The 19,423-nt window shown below is 67.1% G+C and overlaps 1 protein-coding gene across 1 annotated transcript; it reads left to right on the top strand.

The window, feature by feature from the left end:
• Positions 1–2,552: 2,552 nt before the first annotated feature.
• On the top strand, positions 2,553–3,338 carry LOC126939054 (putative protein FAM27E1). Its single transcript, XM_050763947.1, has one exon. It carries the CDS (start codon positions 2,573–2,575, stop codon positions 3,191–3,193), a length of 621 nt encoding a protein of 206 aa, XP_050619904.1. The 5' UTR covers positions 2,553–2,572; the 3' UTR covers positions 3,194–3,338.
• The last annotated feature ends 16,085 nt before the right edge of the window (positions 3,339–19,423 follow it).

Genomic DNA, 19,423 nt, shown 5'->3' with positions numbered 1-19,423 from the left:
ACCGCCGCGGGGCCTAAGGGGAGGGTTGCCCAACGGCTGACTTGTCCGGAGAGGCCAGCCTTCCAGGGACCGGGAGGCCTGGCATCTCCCCTTCCCGGCTTCCTCTTCAAGCTTCTGCCGTGGTGCGGCTTCATTTCTCAGAGAAGAGCCGTGAAAAGGTACAAGCGTCTCCTCTGAGGCGGGTCTGCTCCTCTCCAGCAGGGCGACGAGCTCCTCTGGGGCTTTTGGCCCTGGCTGGACTGTGGTTATCTTGATCCCAGGAGAGAGTCCGCTCGGCAAGGGTAACGAGGTTTCCACTGCTGCTGGGGAAGACGCATCTCCTCACGCGGTCGAGGCCCTCAGGGACCCCAAGTGGAAGGGCGGCGGAAACCACTGACGAGCCCGCCGCAAGACCCAGGCACAGAGGCAGAAGAAAGAGGCTCGGCAGAGCCAGGCCGACGCGCAAGAAGTCGCCTTTGGGCGCACCGGCGCATTCGTCCGAACGCACCCACGCACACGGGCACGCACACACAACCGGCAGAAAGAGGGAACGACGCAGAGATTGAGGGCCAGAGAGAGAAGAGAGAATGGGAGAGACACGGACACACTCAGTCACACAGCAGCGGCACAGAAACACACCCCCGCAGGCAACCCCTGACGCTGCAGGCTCCCGCTCCGCGCGTGAAGGCCCCTCGGGGGAGAGAGCAGCCCACGGACACGCGGGCGGACCTGTCCTGCACATCACGGGGCCAAGACTTTTGGGGAGACTCACCCCAACAGCGTCCGGGCAGGCCTGAGGCTGGGACGACGCGCCGCTTCCCCCGGACTCCGCCTGCGGTTTTGTCATCCTGGCCGGCGCATTGCGACTCCCGGCGTCGTCCGTCCGGAGACGTTCCTGTCGACCCCGTGGAGAGGTGAGGCAGGAGCCTCGCAGCCCCGACACCCAAGCACCGCCACGGAGGGCTCCTGCTTTGCCAAGCCTCCGGGGGCCGGTTTCTAAGACAACCGTGGGAATCACTGTGACGGGAGGGGCCGCTGGAGCCTCGCGCATGCGCACTGGCCCTGCCGCGCCGGGCCCACTCGCGCTCCCCACCTGGAAGTCAGGCTGCGGCCCCTTTAAACAACGGCGGCTGCGCGGGGCGCCGGGGCCCGGGATGGGGTGGGAGGGGGCGTGTGTGTGGTGGGGCAGGGGGGAGGGGGGGCCGCTGGGGACTCCCGCTGCAGCCCCGGCGGCCGCCGGATCCGGGCTCCAGCAGGGGGCGGCGTGGGAGAAGGGGCCGCGGGCATCCCAGTACCAAGACCCCCGGAGTCCTGTCTTCAGGACCTCCTTGAGCCGACTTCCACCGGTGGAGGGGGAGCTTCAGGGCGTCTGCTGGGGTCTCAGGACTCCTCTTCAGATGGGATTTTGGACCCCTCCGGGTGAGAAAGGATGGGCTCGCCATCATCGGCTGAGGCAGGCGGGGCCTCGCTGCGGCACAGAATCATCCCCTGGGGCCTTAAGGCGTGGTGCCAGCCGAAAATTCACTGACCCACGAGCCCTCGGCCTCCCTCCCCCTCCGAAAGAGCGGCGGCCTAGCCCCGCTTGCAAAAGCCCCGGGGCTCCCGCAAGCCGCCTCTGCTTTCCAGGACCCGCGCAGACAGGGACAGGGGCGGTTCCGCGGCGGAGCCATTGGCCCCACGCGTGGCACTGGCCGGTCCCCGAGCAGACGATGTGAATGCGTGTCAGCCCGGGCGTACGGGGCGACGGCGAAACCAACAGCGGAGTCCAGGCCTGTGCCCGGGTGGAAGAGGGTCCCAAGGGACCTGCCCGTGGATTCCAAGGGAAATCAAAGAACGCCTGGGATCCAGGAGGGAGCCAGAAGATTCAGGGAGTCAGTCCACCTGCTCAGAGGAGCCGAGGAGAGGCTGTGCCTCAAGAACGAGAGGGGAAGTGCAGAGGGGAAGTGCCGCACCGCCTGTCCAAGAAGACAAGGCCGGTCACGGTCGCCTAGCGCTCATGCTAGGCAGGCCACCCAGCCATGAGGTGAAACAGGGAGAGCAAGACAGCTTCCCTGTGGGAGACACGTATGGGAGCCAGGAGCTCCAGGGTCATGGAACCTGCCCAAGCAAGCAGAAACAGGTTTGGAGAGAGAAACCGTCACCACACGGATCTCCGAGGAGTGTCTCCCTGACCCACTGGGAAGCCATCTGCGTCCAAGACGTTCGGCCAGACCGACAAGCGTGTAGGCCCCCGAGAGACAGGGGAGACAGAGCAAGAGGGAGGACAGAGCAGAGGCCGGAGCCCAGGCCCGACACTGCCCGGTGCCACCGCCGCGGGCCTAAGGGGAGGGTTGCCCAACGGCCGACTTGTCCAGAGAGGCCAGCGTTCCAGGGACCGGGAGGCTTGGCATCTCCCCTTCCCGGCTTCCTCTTCAAGCTTCTGCCGGGGTGTGGCTTCATGTCTCAGAGAAGCGCCGTGAAAAGGTCCAAGCGTCTCCTCTGAGGCGGGTGTGCTCCTCTCTTGCAGGGCGACGAGCTCCTCTGGGGCTTTTGGCCCTGGCTGGACTGTGGTTATCTTGATCCTAGGAGAGAGTCCGCTGGCTCGGCAAGGGTAATGAGATTTCCACAGCTGCGGGGAAGACGCATCTCCTCACGTGGTCGAGGCCCTCAGGGACCCAAAGTGGAACGGCGGCGGAAACAATTGACAAGCCGCCACATGACCCAGGCACAGAGGCAGAAAGAGGCTCGGCAGAGCCAGGCCGACGCGCAAGAAGTCGCCTTTGGGCGCACCGGGCGCATTCGTCCGAACGCACCCACGCACACGGGCACGCACACACGAACCGGCAGAAAGAGGGAAAGACACACACAGAGAGTGAGGGCCAGAGAGACAAGAGAGGATGGGAGAGACGCAGACACACACAGTCACACGGCAGCAGCGGCACAGAAACGCAGCCCCCGCAGGCACACAGCCCCCCTGACGCTGCAGGCTCCCGCTCCGCGCGTGAAGGCCCCTCGGGGGAGAGAGCAGCCCACGGACAGGCGGGCGGACCCGTGGTGGAGATCACGGGGGCAAGACTTTTGGGGAGACTCACCCCAACACCGTCCGGGCAGGCCTGAGGCTGGGACGACGCGCCGCTTCCCCCGGACTCCGCCTGCGCTTTTGTCATCCTGGCCGGCGCGTTGCGACTCCCGGCGTCCGTCCGGAGACGTTCCTGTCGACCCCGTGGAGAGGTGAGGCAGGAGCCTCGCAGCCCCGACACCCAAGCACCGCCACGGGGGGCTCCTGCTTTGCCAAGCCTCAGGGGGCCGGTTTCTAAGACAACCGTGGGAACCGCTGTGACGCGAGAGGCCGCTCGCGCCTCGCGCATGCGCACTGGCCCTGCCGCGCCGGGCCCACTCGCGCTCCCCACCTGGAAGTCAGGCTGCGGCCCCTTTAAACAACGGCGGCTGCGCGGGGCGCCGGGGCCGGGGATGGGGGGGAGGGGGCGTGTGCGCGGTGGGGCGGGGGGGGCGGGGGGGGGGGGGGGGGGCCCGCTGGGGGCTGCCGCTGCAGCCCCGGCGGCCGCCGGATCCGGGCTCCAGCAGGGGGCGGCGTGGGAGAAGGGGCCGCGGGCATCCCAGTCCCCAGACCCCCGGAGGCCTGTCTTCAGGACCTCCTTGAGCCGACTTCCACCGGTGGAGGGGGAGCTTCAGGGCCTCCGCTGGGGTCTCAGGACTCCTCTTGAGATGGGATTTTGGACCCCTCCGGGTGACAGAGGATGGACTCGCCATCATCGGCTGAGGCAGGCGGGGCCTCGCTGCGGCACAGAATCATCCCCTGGGGCCTTAAGGCGTGGTGCCAGCCGAAAATTCACTGACCCACGAGCCCTCGGCCTCCCTCCCCCTCCGAAAGAGCGGCGGCCTAGCCCCGCTTGCAAAAGCCCCGGGGCTCCCGCAAGCCGCCTCTGCTTTCCAGGACCCGCGCAGACAGGGACAGGGGCGGTTCCGCGGCGGAGCCATTGGCCCCACGCGTGGCACTGGCCGGTCCCCGAGCAGACGATGTGAATGCGTGTCAGCCCGGGCGTACGGGGCGACGGCGAAACCAACAGCGGAGTCCAGGCCTGTGCCCGGGTGGAAGAGGGTCCCAAGGGACCTGCCCGTGGATTCCAAGGGAAATCAAAGAACGCCTGGGATCCAGGAGGGAGCCAGAAGATTCAGGGAGTCAGTCCACCTGCTTGCTCAGAGGAGCCGAGGAGAGGCTGTGCCTCAAGAACGAGAGGGGAAGTGCAGAGGGGAAGTGCCGCACCGCCTGTCCAAGAAGACAAGGCCGGTCACGGTCGCCTAGCGCTCATGCTAGGCAGGCCACCCAGCCATGAGGTGAAACAGGGAGAGCAAGACAGCTTCCCTGTCGGAGACACGTGTGGAAGCCAAGAGCTCCAGGGTCATGGAACCTGCCCAAGCCAGCAGAAACAGGTTAGGAGAGAGAGACCGTCACGACACGGATCTCCCACGACTGTCTCCCTGACGGACTGGGAAGCGATCTGTGTTGAAGACATTCAGCCAGACCGAGAAGCATCTAGGCCCCCGAGAAACGGGGGAGACAGAGCAAGAGGGAGGGCAGAGCAGAGGCCGGAGCCCAGGCCCGACACTGCTCGGTGCCACCGCCGGGGGCCTAAGGGGAGGGTTGCCCAAAGGCCGACTTGTCCGGAGAGGCCAGCCTTCCAGGGACCGGGAGGCCCGGCATCTCCCCTTCCCGGCTTCCTCTTCAAGCTTCTGCCGTGGTGCGGCTTCATTTCTCAGAGAAGAGCCGTGAAAAGGTACAAGCGTCTCCTCTGAGGCGGGTCTGCTCCTCTCCAGCAGGGCGACGAGCTCCTCTGGGGCTTTTGGCCCTGGCTGGACTGTGGTTATCTTGATCCCAGGAGAGAGTCCGCTCGGCAAGGGTAACGAGGTTTCCACTGCTGCTGGGGAAGACGCATCTCCTCACGCGGGTCGAGGCCCTCAGGGACCCCAAGTGGAAGGGCGGCGGAAACCACTGACGAGCCCGCCGCAAGACCCAGGCACAGAGGCAGAAGAAAGAGGCTCGGCAGAGCCAGGCCGACGCGCAAGAAGTCGCCTTTGGGCGCACCGGGCGCATTCGTCCGAACGCACCCACGCACACACGGGCACGCACACACAACACCGGCAGAAAGAGGGAAAGACACACACAGAGAGTGAGGGCCAGAGAGACAAGAGAGGATGGGAGAGACGCAGACACACACAGTCACACGGCAGCAGCGGCACAGAAACGCAGCCCCCGCAGGCACACAGCCCCCCTGACGCTGCAGGCTCCCGCTCCGCGCGTGAAGGCCCCTCGGGGGAGAGAGCAGCCCACGGACAGGCGGGCGGACCCGTGGTGGAGATCACGGGGGCAAGACTTTTGGGGAGACTCACCCCAACACCGTCCGGGCAGGCCTGAGGCTGGGACGACGCGCCGCTTCCCCCGGACTCCGCCTGCGCTTTTGTCATCCTGGCCGGCGCGTTGCGACTCCCGGCGTCCGTCCGGAGACGTTCCTGTCGACCCCGTGGAGAGGTGAGGCAGGAGCCTCGCAGCCCCGACACCCAAGCACCGCCACGGGGGGCTCCTGCTTTGCCAAGCCTCAGGGGGCCGGTTTCTAAGACAACCGTGGGAACCGCTGTGACGCGAGAGGCCGCTCGCGCCTCGCGCATGCGCACTGGCCCTGCCGCGCCGGGCCCACTCGCGCTCCCCACCTGGAAGTCAGGCTGCGGCCCCTTTAAACACCGGCGGCGGCGCGGGGCGCCGGGGCCGGGGATGGGGTGGGAGGGGGCGTGTGCGCGGTGGGGCAGGGGGGAGCGGGGGTGGGGGGGGCCCGCTGGGGGCTCCCGCTGCAGCCCCGGCGGCCGCCGGATCCGGGCTCCAGCAGGGGGCGGCGTGGGAGAAGGGGCCGCGGGCATCCCAGTCCCCAGACCCCCGGAGGCCTGTCTTCAGGACCTCCTTGAGCCGACTTCCACCGGTGGAGGGGGAGCTTCAGGGCCTCCGCTGGGGTCTCAGGACTCCTCTTGAGATGGGATTTTGGACCCCTCCGGGTGACAGAGGATGGACTCGCCATCATCGGCTGAGGCAGGCGGGGCCTCGCTGCGGCACAGAATCATCCCCTGGGGCCTTAAGGCGTGGTGCCAGCCGAAAATTCACTGACCCACGAGCCCTCGGCCTCCCTCCCCCTCCGAAAGAGCGGCGGCCTAGCCCCGCTTGCAAAAGCCCCGGGGCTCCCGCAAGCCGCCTCTGCTTTCCAGGACCCGCGCAGACAGGGACAGGGGCGGTTCCGCGGCGGAGCCATTGGCCCCACGCGTGGCACTGGCCGGTCCCCGAGCAGACGATGTGAATGCGTGTCAGCCCGGGCGTACGGGGCGACGGCGAAACCAACAGCGGAGTCCAGGCCTGTGCCCGGGTGGAAGAGGGTCCCAAGGGACCTGCCCGTGGATTCCAAGGGAAATCAAAGAACGCCTGGGATCCAGGAGGGAGCCAGAAGATTCAGGGAGTCAGTCCACCTGCTCAGAGGAGCCGAGGAGAGGCTGTGCCTCAAGAACGAGAGGGGAAGTGCAGAGGGGAAGTGCCGCACCGCCTGTCCAAGAAGACAAGGCCGGTCACGGTCGCCTAGCGCTCATGCTAGGCAGGCCACCCAGCCATGAGGTGAAACAGGGAGAGCAAGACAGCTTCCCTGTGGGAGACACGTGTGGAAGCCAAGAGCTCCAGGGTCATGGAACCTGCCCAAGCCAGCAGAAACAGGTTTGGAGAGAGAGAACCGTCACCACACGGATCTGCGAGGAGTGTCTCCCTGACCCACTGGGAAGCCATCTGTGTTGAAGACATTCAGCCAGACCGAGAAGCATCTAGGCCCCCGAGAAACGGGGGAGACAGAGCAAGAGGGAGGGCAGAGCAGAGGCCGGAGCCCAGGCCCGTCACTGCTCGGTGCCACCGCCGGGGGCCTAAGGGGAGGGTTGCCCAAAGGCCGACTTGTCCAGAGAGGCCAGCGTTCCAGGGACTGGGAGGCTTGGCATCTCCCCTTCCCGGCTTCCTCTTCAAGCTTCTGCCGGGGTGTGGCTTCATGTCTCAGAGAAGCGCCGTGAAAAGGTACAAGCGTCTCCTCTGAGGCGGGTCTGCTCCTCTCCAGCAGGGCGACGAGCTCCTCTGGGGCTTTTGGCCCTGGCTGGACTGTGGTTATCTTGATCCCAGGAGAGAGTCCGCTCGGCAAGGGTAACGAGGTTTCCACTGCTGCTGGGGAAGACGCATCTCCTCACGCGGTCGAGGCCCTCAGGGACCCCAAGTGGAAGGGCGGCGGAAACCACTGACGAGCCCGCCGCAAGACCCAGGCACAGAGGCAGAAGAAAGAGGCTCGGCAGAGCCAGGCCGACGCGCAAGAAGTCGCCTTTGGGCGCACCGGGCGCATTCGTCCGAACGCACCCACGCACACGGGCACGCACACACGAACCGGCAGAAAGAGGGAAAGACACACACAGAGAGTGAGGGCCAGAGAGACAAGAGAGGATGGGAGAGACGCAGACACACACAGTCACACGGCAGCAGCGGCACAGAAACGCAGCCCCCGCAGGCACACAGCCCCCCTGACGCTGCAGGCTCCCGCTCCGCGCGTGAAGGCCCCTCGGGGGAGAGAGCAGCCCACGGACAGGCGGGCGGACCCGTGGTGGAGATCACGGGGGCAAGACTTTTGGGGAGACTCACCCCAACACCGTCCGGGCAGGCCTGAGGCTGGGACGACGCGCCGCTTCCCCCGGACTCCGCCTGCGCTTTTGTCATCCTGGCCGGCGCGTTGCGACTCCCGGCGTCCGTCCGGAGACGTTCCTGTCGACCCCGTGGAGAGGTGAGGCAGGAGCCTCGCAGCCCCGACACCCAAGCACCGCCACGGGGGGCTCCTGCTTTGCCAAGCCTCAGGGGGCCGGTTTCTAAGACAACCGTGGGAACCGCTGTGACGCGAAGAGGCCGCTCGCGCCTCGCGCATGCGCACTGGCCCTGCCGCGCCGGGCCCACTCGCGCTCCCCACCTGGAAGTCAGGCTGCGGCCCCTTTAAACAACGGCGGCTGCGCGGGGCGCCGGGGCCGGGGATGGGGGGGGGGGGCGTGTGTGTGCGGTGGGGCAGGGGGGCGGGGGTGGGGGGGGGCCCGCTGGGGGCTGCCGCTGCAGCCCCGGCGGCCGCCGGATCCGGGCTCCAGCAGGGGGCGGCGTGGGAGAAGGGGCCGCGGGCATCCCAGTCCCCAGACCCCCGGAGGCCTGTCTTCAGGACCTCCTTGAGCCGACTTCCACCGGTGGAGGGGGAGCTTCAGGGCCTCCGCTGGGGTCTCAGGACTCCTCTTGAGATGGGATTTTGGACCCCTCCGGGTGACAGAGGATGGACTCGCCATCATCGGCTGAGGCAGGCGGGGCCTCGCTGCGGCACAGAATCATCCCCTGGGGCCTTAAGGCGTGGTGCCAGCCGAAAATTCACTGACCCACGAGCCCTCGGCCTCCCTCCCCCTCCGAAAGAGCGGCGGCCTAGCCCCGCTTGCAAAAGCCCCGGGGCTCCCGCAAGCCGCCTCTGCTTTCCAGGACCCGCGCAGACAGGGACAGGGGCGGTTCCGCGGCGGAGCCATTGGCCCCACGCGTGGCACTGGCCGGTCCCCGAGCAGACGATGTGAATGCGTGTCAGCCCGGGCGTACGGGGCGACGGCGAAACCAACAGCGGAGTCCAGGCCTGTGCCCGGGTGGAAGAGGGTCCCAAGGGACCTGCCCGTGGATTCCAAGGGAAATCAAAGAACGCCTGGGATCCAGGAGGGAGCCAGAAGATTCAGGGAGTCAGTCCACCTGCTCAGAGGAGCCGAGGAGAGGCTGTGCCTCAAGAACGAGAGGGGAAGTGCAGAGGGGAAGTGCCGCACCGCCTGTCCAAGAAGACAAGGCCGGTCACGGTCGCCTAGCGCTCATGCTAGGCAGGCAGGCCACCCAGCCATGAGGTGAAACAGGGAGAGCAAGACAGCTTCCCTGTCGGAGACACGTGTGGAAGCCAAGAGCTCCAGGGTCATGGAACCTGCCCAAGCCAGCAGAAACAGGTTAGGAGAGAGAGACCGTCACGACACGGATCTCCCACGACTGTCTCCCTGACGGACTGGGAAGCGATCTGTGTTGAAGACATTCAGCCAGACCGACAAGCGTGTAGGCCCCCGAGAGACAGGGGAGACAGAGCAAGAGGGAGGACAGAGCAGAGGCCGGAGCCCAGGCCCGACACTGCCCGGTGCCACCGCCGCGGGCCTAAGGGGAGGGTTGCCCAACGGCTGACTTGTCCGGAGAGGCCAGCCTTCCAGGGACCGGGAGGCCTGGCATCTCCCCTTCCCGGCTTCCTCTTCAAGCTTCTGCCGTGGTGCGGCTTCATTTCTCAGAGAAGAGCCGTGAAAAGGTACAAGCGTCTCCTCTGAGGCGGGTCTGCTCCTCTCCAGCAGGGCGCGAGCTCCTCTGGGGCTTTTGGCCCTGGCTGGACTGTGGTTATCTTGATCCCAGGAGAGAGTCCGCTCGGCAAGGGTAACGAGGTTTCCACTGCTGCTGGGGAAGACGCATCTCCTCACGCGGTCGAGGCCCTCAGGGACCCCAAGTGGAAGGGCGGCGGAAACCACTGACGAGCCCGCCGCAAGACCCAGGCACAGAGGCAGAAGAAAGAGGCTCGGCAGAGCCAGGCCGACGCGCAAGAAGTCGCCTTTGGGCGCACCGGGCGCATTCGTCCGAACGCACCCACGCACACGGGCACGCACACACGAACCGGCAGAAAGAGGGAAAGACACACACAGAGAGTGAGGGCCAGAGAGACAAGAGAGGATGGGAGAGACGCAGACACACACAGTCACACGGCAGCAGCGGCACAGAAACGCAGCCCCCGCAGGCACACAGCCCCCCTGACGCTGCAGGCTCCCGCTCCGCGCGTGAAGGCCCCTCGGGGGAGAGAGCAGCCCACGGACAGGCGGGCGGACCCGTGGTGGAGATCACGGGGGCAAGACTTTTGGGGAGACTCACCCCAACACCGTCCGGGCAGGCCTGAGGCTGGGACGACGCGCCGCTTCCCCCGGACTCCGCCTGCGCTTTTGTCATCCTGGCCGGCGCGTTGCGACTCCCGGCGTCCGTCCGGAGACGTTCCTGTCGACCCCGTGGAGAGGTGAGGCAGGAGCCTCGCAGCCCCGACACCCAAGCACCGCCACGGGGGGCTCCTGCTTTGCCAAGCCTCAGGGGGCCGGTTTCTAAGACAACCGTGGGAACCGCTGTGACGCGAGAGGCCGCTCGCGCCTCGCGCATGCGCACTGGCCCTGCCGCGCCGGGCCCACTCGCGCTCCCCACCTGGAAGTCAGGCTGCGGCCCCTTTAAACAACGGCGGCTGCGCGGGGCGCCGGGGCCGGGGATGGGGTGGGAGGGGGCGTGTGTGCGCGGTGGGGGGGGGGGGGAGCGGGGGTGGGGGGGCGCCCGCTGGGGGCTGCCGCTGCAGCCCCGGCGGCCGCCGGATCCGGGCTCCAGCAGGGGGCGGCGTGGGAGAAGGGGCCGCGGGCATCCCAGTCCCCAGACCCCCGGAGGCCTGTCTTCAGGACCTCCTTGAGCCGACTTCCACCGGTGGAGGGGGAGCTTCAGGGCCTCCGCTGGGGTCTCAGGACTCCTCTTGAGATGGGATTTTGGACCCCTCCGGGTGACAGAGGATGGACTCGCCATCATCGGCTGAGGCAGGCGGGGCCTCGCTGCGGCACAGAATCATCCCCTGGGGCCTTAAGGCGTGGTGCCAGCCGAAAATTCACTGACCCACGAGCCCTCGGCCTCCCTCCCCCTCCGAAAGAGCGGCGGCCTAGCCCCGCTTGCAAAAGCCCCGGGGCTCCCGCAAGCCGCCTCTGCTTTCCAGGACCCGCGCAGACAGGGACAGGGGCGGTTCCGCGGCGGAGCCATTGGCCCCACGCGTGGCACTGGCCGGTCCCCGAGCAGACGATGTGAATGCGTGTCAGCCCGGGCGTACGGGGCGACGGCGAAACCAACAGCGGAGTCCAGGCCTGTGCCCGGGTGGAAGAGGGTCCCAAGGGACCTGCCCGTGGATTCCAAGGGAAATCAAAGAACGCCTGGGATCCAGGAGGGAGCCAGAAGATTCAGGGAGTCAGTCCACCTGCTCAGAGGAGCCGAGGAGAGGCTGTGCCTCAAGAACGAGAGGGGAAGTGCAGAGGGGAAGTGCCGCACCGCCTGTCCAAGAAGACAAGGCCGGTCACGGTCGCCTAGCGCTCATGCTAGGCAGGCCACCCAGCCATGAGGTGAAACAGGGAGAGCAAGACAGCTTCCCTGTGGGAGACACGTATGGGAGCCAGGAGCTCCAGGGTCATGGAACCTGCCCAAGCAAGCAGAAACAGGTTTGGAGAGAGAAACCGTCACCACACGGATCTCCGAGGAGTGTCTCCCTGACCCACTGGGAAGCCATCTGCGTCCAAGACGTTCGGCCAGACCGACAAGCGTGTAGGCCCCCGAGAGACAGGGGAGACAGAGCAAGAGGGAGGACAGAGCAGAGGCCGGAGCCCAGGCCCGACACTGCCCGGTGCCACCGCCGCGGGCCTAAGGGGAGGGTTGCCCAACGGCTGACTTGTCCGGAGAGGCCAGCCTTCCAGGGACCGGGAGGCCTGGCATCTCCCCTTCCCGGCTTCCTCTTCAAGCTTCTGCCGTGGTGCGGCTTCATTTCTCAGAGAAGAGCCGTGAAAAGGTACAAGCGTCTCCTCTGAGGCGGGTCTGCTCCTCTCCAGCAGGGCGACGAGCTCCTCTGGGGCTTTTGGCCCTGGCTGGACTGTGGTTATCTTGATCCCAGGAGAGAGTCCGCTCGGCAAGGGTAACGAGGTTTCCACTGCTGCTGGGGAAGACGCATCTCCTCACGCGGTCGAGGCCCTCAGGGACCCCAAGTGGAAGGGCGGCGGAAACCACTGACGAGCCCGCCGCAAGACCCAGGCACAGAGGCAGAAGAAAGAGGCTCGGCAGAGCCAGGCCGACGCGCAAGAAGTCGCCTTTGGGCGCACCGGGCGCATTCGTCCGAACGCACCCACGCACACGGGCACGCACACACGAACCGGCAGAAAGAGGGAAAGACACACACAGAGAGTGAGGGCCAGAGAGACAAGAGAGGATGGGAGAGACGCAGACACACACAGTCACACGGCAGCAGCGGCACAGAAACGCAGCCCCCGCAGGCACACAGCCCCCCTGACGCTGCAGGCTCCCGCTCCGCGCGTGAAGGCCCCTCGGGGGAGAGAGCAGCCCACGGACAGGCGGGCGGACCCGTGGTGGAGATCACGGGGGCAAGACTTTTGGGGAGACTCACCCCAACACCGTCCGGGCAGGCCTGAGGCTGGGACGACGCGCCGCTTCCCCCGGACTCCGCCTGCGCTTTTGTCATCCTGGCCGGCGCGTTGCGACTCCCGGCGTCCGTCCGGAGACGTTCCTGTCGACCCCGTGGAGAGGTGAGGCAGGAGCCTCGCAGCCCCGACACCCAAGCACCGCCACGGGGGGCTCCTGCTTTGCCAAGCCTCAGGGGGCCGGTTTCTAAGACAACCGTGGGAACCGCTGTGACGCGAGAGGCCGCTCGCGCCTCGCGCATGCGCACTGGCCCTGCCGCGCCGGGCCCACTCGCGCTCCCCACCTGGAAGTCAGGCTGCGGCCCCTTTAAACAACGGCGGCTGCGCGGGGCGCCGGGGCCGGGGATGGGGGAGGGGGCGGGAGGGGGCGTGTGCGCGGTGGGGCGGGGGGGAGCGGGGGGGGGGGGGGGCGCCCGCTGGGGGCTGCCGCTGCAGCCCCGGCGGCCGCCGGATCCGGGCTCCAGCAGGGGGCGGCGTGGGAGAAGGGGCCGCGGGCATCCCAGTCCCAAGACCCCCGGAGGCCTGTCTTCAGGACCTCCTTGAGCCGACTTCCACCGGTGGAGGGGGAGCTTCAGGGCCTCCGCTGGGGTCTCAGGACTCCTCTTGAGATGGGATTTTGGACCCCTCCGGGTGACAGAGGATGGACTCGCCATCATCGGCTGAGGCAGGCGGGGCCTCGCTGCGGCACAGAATCATCCCCTGGGGCCTTAAGGCGTGGTGCCAGCCGAAAATTCACTGACCCACGAGCCCTCGGCCTCCCTCCCCCTCCGAAAGAGCGGCGGCCTAGCCCCGCTTGCAAAAGCCCCGGGGCTCCCGCAAGCCGCCTCTGCTTTCCAGGACCCGCGCAGACAGGGACAGGGGCGGTTCCGCGGCGGAGCCATTGGCCCCACGCGTGGCACTGGCCGATCCCCGAGCAGACGATGTGAATGCGTGTCAGCCCGGGCGTACGGGGCGACGGCGAAACCAACAGCGGAGTCCAGGCCTGTGCCCGGGTGGAAGAGGGTCCCAAGGGACCTGCCCGTGGATTCCAAGGGAAATCAAAGAACGCCTGGGATCCAGGAGGGAGCCAGAAGATTCAGGGAGTCAGTCCACCTGCTTGCTCAGAGGAGCCGAGGAGAGGCTGTGCCTCAAGAACGAGAGGGGAAGTGCAGAGGGGAAGTGCCGCACCGCCTGTCCAAGAAGACAAGGCCGGTCACGGTCGCCTAGCGCTCATGCTAGGCAGGCCACCCAGCCATGAGGTGAAACAGGGAGAGCAAGACAGCTTCCCTGTGGGAGACACGTATGGGAGCCAGGAGCTCCAGGGTCATGGAACCTGCCCAAGCAAGCAGAAACAGGTTTGGAGAGAGAAACCGTCACCACACGGATCTGCGAGGAGTGTCTCCCTGACCCACTGGGAAGCCATCTGCGTCCAAGACGTTCGGCCAGACCGACAAGCGTGTAGGCCCCCGAGAGACAGGGGAGACAGAGCAAGAGGGAGGACAGAGCAGAGGCCGGAGCCCAGGCCCGACACTGCCCGGTGCCACCGCCGCGGGCCTAAGGGGAGGGTTGCCCAACGGCTGACTTGTCCGGAGAGGCCAGCCTTCCAGGGACCGGGAGGCCTGGCATCTCCCCTTCCCGGCTTCCTCTTCAAGCTTCTGCCGTGGTGCGGCTTCATTTCTCAGAGAAGAGCCGTGAAAAGGTACAAGCGTCTCCTCTGAGGCGGGTCTGCTCCTCTCCAGCAGGGCGACGAGCTCCTCTGGGGCTTTTGGCCCTGGCTGGACTGTGGTTATCTTGATCCCAGGAGAGAGTCCGCTCGGCAAGGGTAACGAGGTTTCCACTGCTGCTGGGGAAGACGCATCTCCTCACGCGGTCGAGGCCCTCAGGGACCCCAAGTGGAAGGGCGGCGGAAACCACTGACGAGCCCGCCGCAAGACCCAGGCACAGAGGCAGAAGAAAGAGGCTCGGCAGAGCCAGGCCGACGCGCAAGAAGTCGCCTTTGGGCGCACCGGGCGCATTCGTCCGAACGCACCCACGCACACGGGCACGCACACACGAACCGGCAGAAAGAGGGAAAGACACACACAGAGAGTGAGGGCCAGAGAGACAAGAGAGGATGGGAGAGACGCAGACAGACACACACAGTCACACGGCAGCAGCGGCACAGAAACGCAGCCCCCGCAGGCACACAGCCCCCCCCCTGACGCTGCAGGCTCCCGCTCCGCGCGTGAAGGCCCCTCGGGGGAGAGAGCAGCCCACGGACAGGCGGGCGGACCCGTGGTGGAGATCACGGGGGCAAGACTTTTGGGGAGACTCACCCCAACACCGTCCGGGCAGGCCTGAGGCTGGGACGACGCGCCGCTTCCCCCGGACTCCGCCTGCGCTTTTGTCATCCTGGCCGGCGCGTTGCGACTCCCGGCGTCCGTCCGGAGACGTTCCTGTCGACCCCGTGGAGAGGTGAGGCAGGAGCCTCGCAGCCCCGACACCCAAGCACCGCCACGGGGGGCTCCTGCTTTGCCAAGCCTCAGGGGGCCGGTTTCTAAGACAACCGTGGGAACCGCTGTGACGCGAGAGGCCGCTCGCGCCTCGCGCATGCGCACTGGCCCTGCCGCGCCGGGCCCACTCGCGCTCCCCACCTGGAAGTCAGGCTGCGGCCCCTTTAAACAACGGCGGCTGCGCGGGGCGCCGGGGCCGGGGATGGGGTGGGAGGGGGCGTGTGCGCGGTGGGGCGGGGGGGAGCGGGGGTGGGGGGGCGCCCGCTGGGGGCTGCCGCTGCAGCCCCGGCGGCCGCCGGATCCGGGCTCCAGCAGGGGGCGGCGTGGGAGAAGGGGCCGCGGGCATCCCAGTCCCCAGACCCCCGGAGGCCTGTCTTCAGGACCTCCTTGAGCCGACTTCCACCGGTGGAGGGGGAGCTTCAGGGCCTCCGCTGGGGTCTCAGGACTCCTCTTGAGATGGGATTTTGGACCCCTCCGGGTGACAGAGGATGGACTCGCCATCATCGGCTGAGGCAGGCGGGGCCTCGCTGCGGCACAGAATCATCCCCTGGGGCCTTAAGGCGTGGTGCCAGCCGAAAATTCACTGACCCACGAGCCCTCGGCCTCCCTCCCCCTCCGAAAGAGCGGCGGCCTAGCCCCGCTTGCAAAAGCCCCGGGGCTCCCGCAAGCCGCCTCTGCTTTCCAGGACCCGCGCAGACAGGGACAGGGGCGGTTCCGCGGCGGAGCCATTGGCCCCACGCGTGGCACTGGCCGGTCCCCGAGCAGACGATGTGAATGCGTGTCAGCCCGGGCGTACGGGGCGACGGCGAAACCAACAGCGGAGTCCAGGCCTGTGCCCGGGTGGAAGAGGGTCCCAAGGGACCTGCCCGTGGATTCCAAGGGAAATCAAAGAACGCCTGGGATCCAGGAGGGAGCCAGAAGATTCAGGGAGTCAGTCCACCTGCTCAGAGGAGCCGAGGAGAGGCTGTGCCTCAAGAACGAGAGGGGAAGTGCAGAGGGGAAGTGCCGCACCGCCTGTCCAAGAAGACAAGGCCGGTCACGGTCGCCTAGCGCTCATGCTAGGCAGGCCACCCAGCCATGAGGTGAAACAGGGAGAGCAAGACAGCTTCCCTGTGGGAGACACGTATGGGAGCCAGGAGCTCCAGGGTCATGGAACCTGCCCAAGCAAGCAGAAACAGGTTTGGAGAGAGAAACCGTCACCACACGGATCTCCGAGGAGTGTCTCCCTGACCCACTGGGAAGCCATCTGCGTCCAAGACGTTCGGCCAGACCGACAAGCGTGTAGGCCCCCGAGAGACAGGGGAGACAGAGCAAGAGGGAGGACAGAGCAGAGGCCGGAGCCCAGGCCCGACACTGCCCGGTGCCACCGCCGCGGGCCTAAGGGGAGGGTTGCCCAACGGCTGACTTGTCCGGAGAGGCCAGCCTTCCAGGGACCGGGAGGCCTGGCATCTCCCCTTCCCGGCTTCCTCTTCAAGCTTCTGCCGTGGTGCGGCTTCATTTCTCAGAGAAGAGCCGTGAAAAGGTACAAGCGTCTCCTCTGAGGCGGGTCTGCTCCTCTCCAGCAGGGCGACGAGCTCCTCTGGGGCTTTTGGCCCTGGCTGGACTGTGGTTATCTTGATCCCAGGAGAGAGTCCGCTCGGCAAGGGTAACGAGGTTTCCACTGCTGCTGGGGAAGACGCATCTCCTCACGCGGTCGAGGCCCTCAGGGACCCCAAGTGGAAGGGCGGCGGAAACCACTGACGAGCCCGCCGCAAGACCCAGGCACAGAGGCAGAAGAAAGAGGCTCGGCAGAGCCAGGCCGACGCGCAAGAAGTCGCCTTTGGGCGCACCGGGCGCATTCGTCCGAACGCACCCACGCACACGGGCACGCACACACGAACCGGCAGAAAGAGGGAAAGACACACACAGAGAGTGAGGGCCAGAGAGACAAGAGAGGATGGGAGAGACGCAGACACACACAGTCACACGGCAGCAGCGGCACAGAAACGCAGCCCCCGCAGGCACACAGCCCCCCTGACGCTGCAGGCTCCCGCTCCGCGCGTGAAGGCCCCTCGGGGGAGAGAGCAGCCCACGGACAGGCGGGCGGACCCGTGGTGGAGATCACGGGGGCAAGACTTTTGGGGAGACTCACCCCAACACCGTCCGGGCAGGCCTGAGGCTGGGACGACGCGCCGCTTCCCCCGGACTCCGCCTGCGCTTTTGTCATCCTGGCCGGCGCGTTGCGACTCCCGGCGTCCGTCCGGAGACGTTCCTGTCGACCCCGTGGAGAGGTGAGGCAGGAGCCTCGCAGCCCCGACACCCAAGCACCGCCACGGGGGGCTCCTGCTTTGCCAAGCCTCAGGGGGCCGGTTTCTAAGACAACCGTGGGAACCGCTGTGACGCGAGAGGCCGCTCGCGCCTCGCGCATGCGCACTGGCCCTGCCGCGCCGGGCCCACTCGCGCTCCCACCCACCTGGAAGTCAGGCTGCGGCCCCTTTAAACAACGGCGGCTGCGCGGGGCGCCGGGGCCGGGGATGGGGTGGGAGGGGGCGTGTGCGCGGTGGGGCGGGGGGGAGCGGGGGGGGGGGGGGGGCCCGCTGGGGGCTGCCGCTGCAGCCCCGGCGGCCGCCGGATCCGGGCTCCAGCAGGGGGCGGCGTGGGAGAAGGGGCCGCGGGCATCCCAGTCCCAAGACCCCCGGAGGCCTGTCTTCAGGACCTCCTTGAGCCGACTTCCACCGGTGGAGGGGGAGCTTCAGGGCCTCCGCTGGGGTCTCAGGACTCCTCTTGAGATGGGATTTTGGACCCCTCCGGGTGACAGAGGATGGACTCGCCATCATCGGCTGAGGCAGGCGGGGCCTCGCTGCGGCACAGAATCATCCCCTGGGGCCTTAAGGCGTGGTGCCAGCCGAAAATTCACTGACCCACGAGCCCTCGGCCTCCCTCCCCCTCCGAAAGAGCGGCGGCCTAGCCCCGCTTGCAAAAGCCCCGGGGCTCCCGCAAGCCGCCTCTGCTTTCCAGGACCCGCGCAGACAGGGACAGGGGCGGTTCCGCGGCGGAGCCATTGGCCCCACGCGTGGCACTGGCCGGTCCCCGAGCAGACGATGTGAATGCGTGTCAGCCCGGGCGTACGGGGCGACGGCGAAACCAACAGCGGAGTCCAGGCCTGTGCCCGGGTGGAAGAGGGTCCCAAGGGACCTGCCCGTGGATTCCAAGGGAAATCAAAGAACGCCTGGGATCCAGGAGGGAGCCAGAAGATTCAGGGAGTCAGTCCACCTGCTCAGAGGAGCCGAGGAGAGGCTGTGCCTCAAGAACGAGAGGGGAAGTGCAGAGGGGAAGTGCCGCACCGCCTGTCCAAGAAGACAAGGCCGGTCACGGTCGCCTAGCGCTCATGCTAGGCAGGCCACCCAGCCATGAGGTGAAACAGGGAGAGCAAGACAGCTTCCCTGTGGGAGACACGTATGGGAGCCAGGAGCTCCAGGGTCATGGAACCTGCCCAAGCAAGCAGAAACAGGTTTGGAGAGAGAAACCGTCACCACACGGATCTCGAGGAGTGTCTCCCTGACCCACTGGGAAGCCATCTGCGTCCAAGACGTTCGGCCAGACCGACAAGCGTGTAGGCCCCCGAGAGACAGGGGAGACAGAGCAAGAGGGAGGACAGACAGAGCAGAGGCCGGAGCCCAGGCCCGACACTGCCCGGTGCCACCGCCGCGGGCCTAAGGGGAGGGTTGCCCAACGGCTGACTTGTCCGGAGAGGCCAGCCTTCCAGGGACCGGGAGGCCTGGCATCTCCCCTTCCCGGCTTCCTCTTCAAGCTTCTGCCGTGGTGCGGCTTCATTTCTCAGAGAAGAGCCGTGAAAAGGTACAAGCGTCTCCTCTGAGGCGGGTCTGCTCCTCTCCAGCAGGGCGACGAGCTCCTCTGGGGCTTTTGGCCCTGGCTGGACTGTGGTTATCTTGATCCCAGGAGAGAGTCCGCTCGGCAAGGGTAACGAGGTTTCCACTGCTGCTGGGGAAGACGCATCTCCTCACGCGGTCGAGGCCCTCAGGGACCCCAAGTGGAAGGGCGGCGGAAACCACTGACGAGCCCGCCGCAAGACCCAGGCACAGAGGCAGAAGAAAGAGGCTCGGCAGAGCCAGGCCGACGCGCAAGAAGTCGCCTTTGGGCGCACCGGGCGCATTCGTCCGAACGCACCCACGCACACGGGCACGCACACACGAACCGGCAGAAAGAGGGAAAGACACACACAGAGAGTGAGGGCCAGAGAGACAAGAGAGGATGGGAGAGACGCAGACACACACAGTCACACGGCAGCAGCGGCACAGAAACGCAGCCCCCGCAGGCACACAGCCCCCCTGACGCTGCAGGCTCCCGCTCCGCGCGTGAAGGCCCCTCGGGGGAGAGAGCAGCCCACGGACAGGCGGGCGGACCCGTGGTGGAGATCACGGGGGCAAGACTTTTGGGGAGACTCACCCCAACACCGTCCGGGCAGGCCTGAGGCTGGGACGACGCGCCGCTTCCCCCGGACTCCGCCTGCGCTTTTGTCATCCTGGCCGGCGCGTTGCGACTCCCGGCGTCCGTCCGGAGACGTTCCTGTCGACCCCGTGGAGAGGTGAGGCAGGAGCCTCGCAGCCCCGACACCCAAGCAC

The sequence above is a fragment of the Macaca thibetana genome, chromosome 16, assembly GCF_024542745.1.
Source record: "Macaca thibetana thibetana isolate TM-01 chromosome 16, ASM2454274v1, whole genome shotgun sequence".
Taxonomy (NCBI): domain Eukaryota; kingdom Metazoa; phylum Chordata; class Mammalia; order Primates; family Cercopithecidae; genus Macaca; species Macaca thibetana.
This window is presented reverse-complemented; position numbering and strand designations above follow the sequence as displayed.

Excerpts from the sequence above, each read along its gene's own strand:
- LOC126939054 (XM_050763947.1), top strand. The coding sequence starts at position 2,573 with ATGAGATTTCCACAGCTGCGGGGAAGACGCATCTCCTCACGTGGTCGA.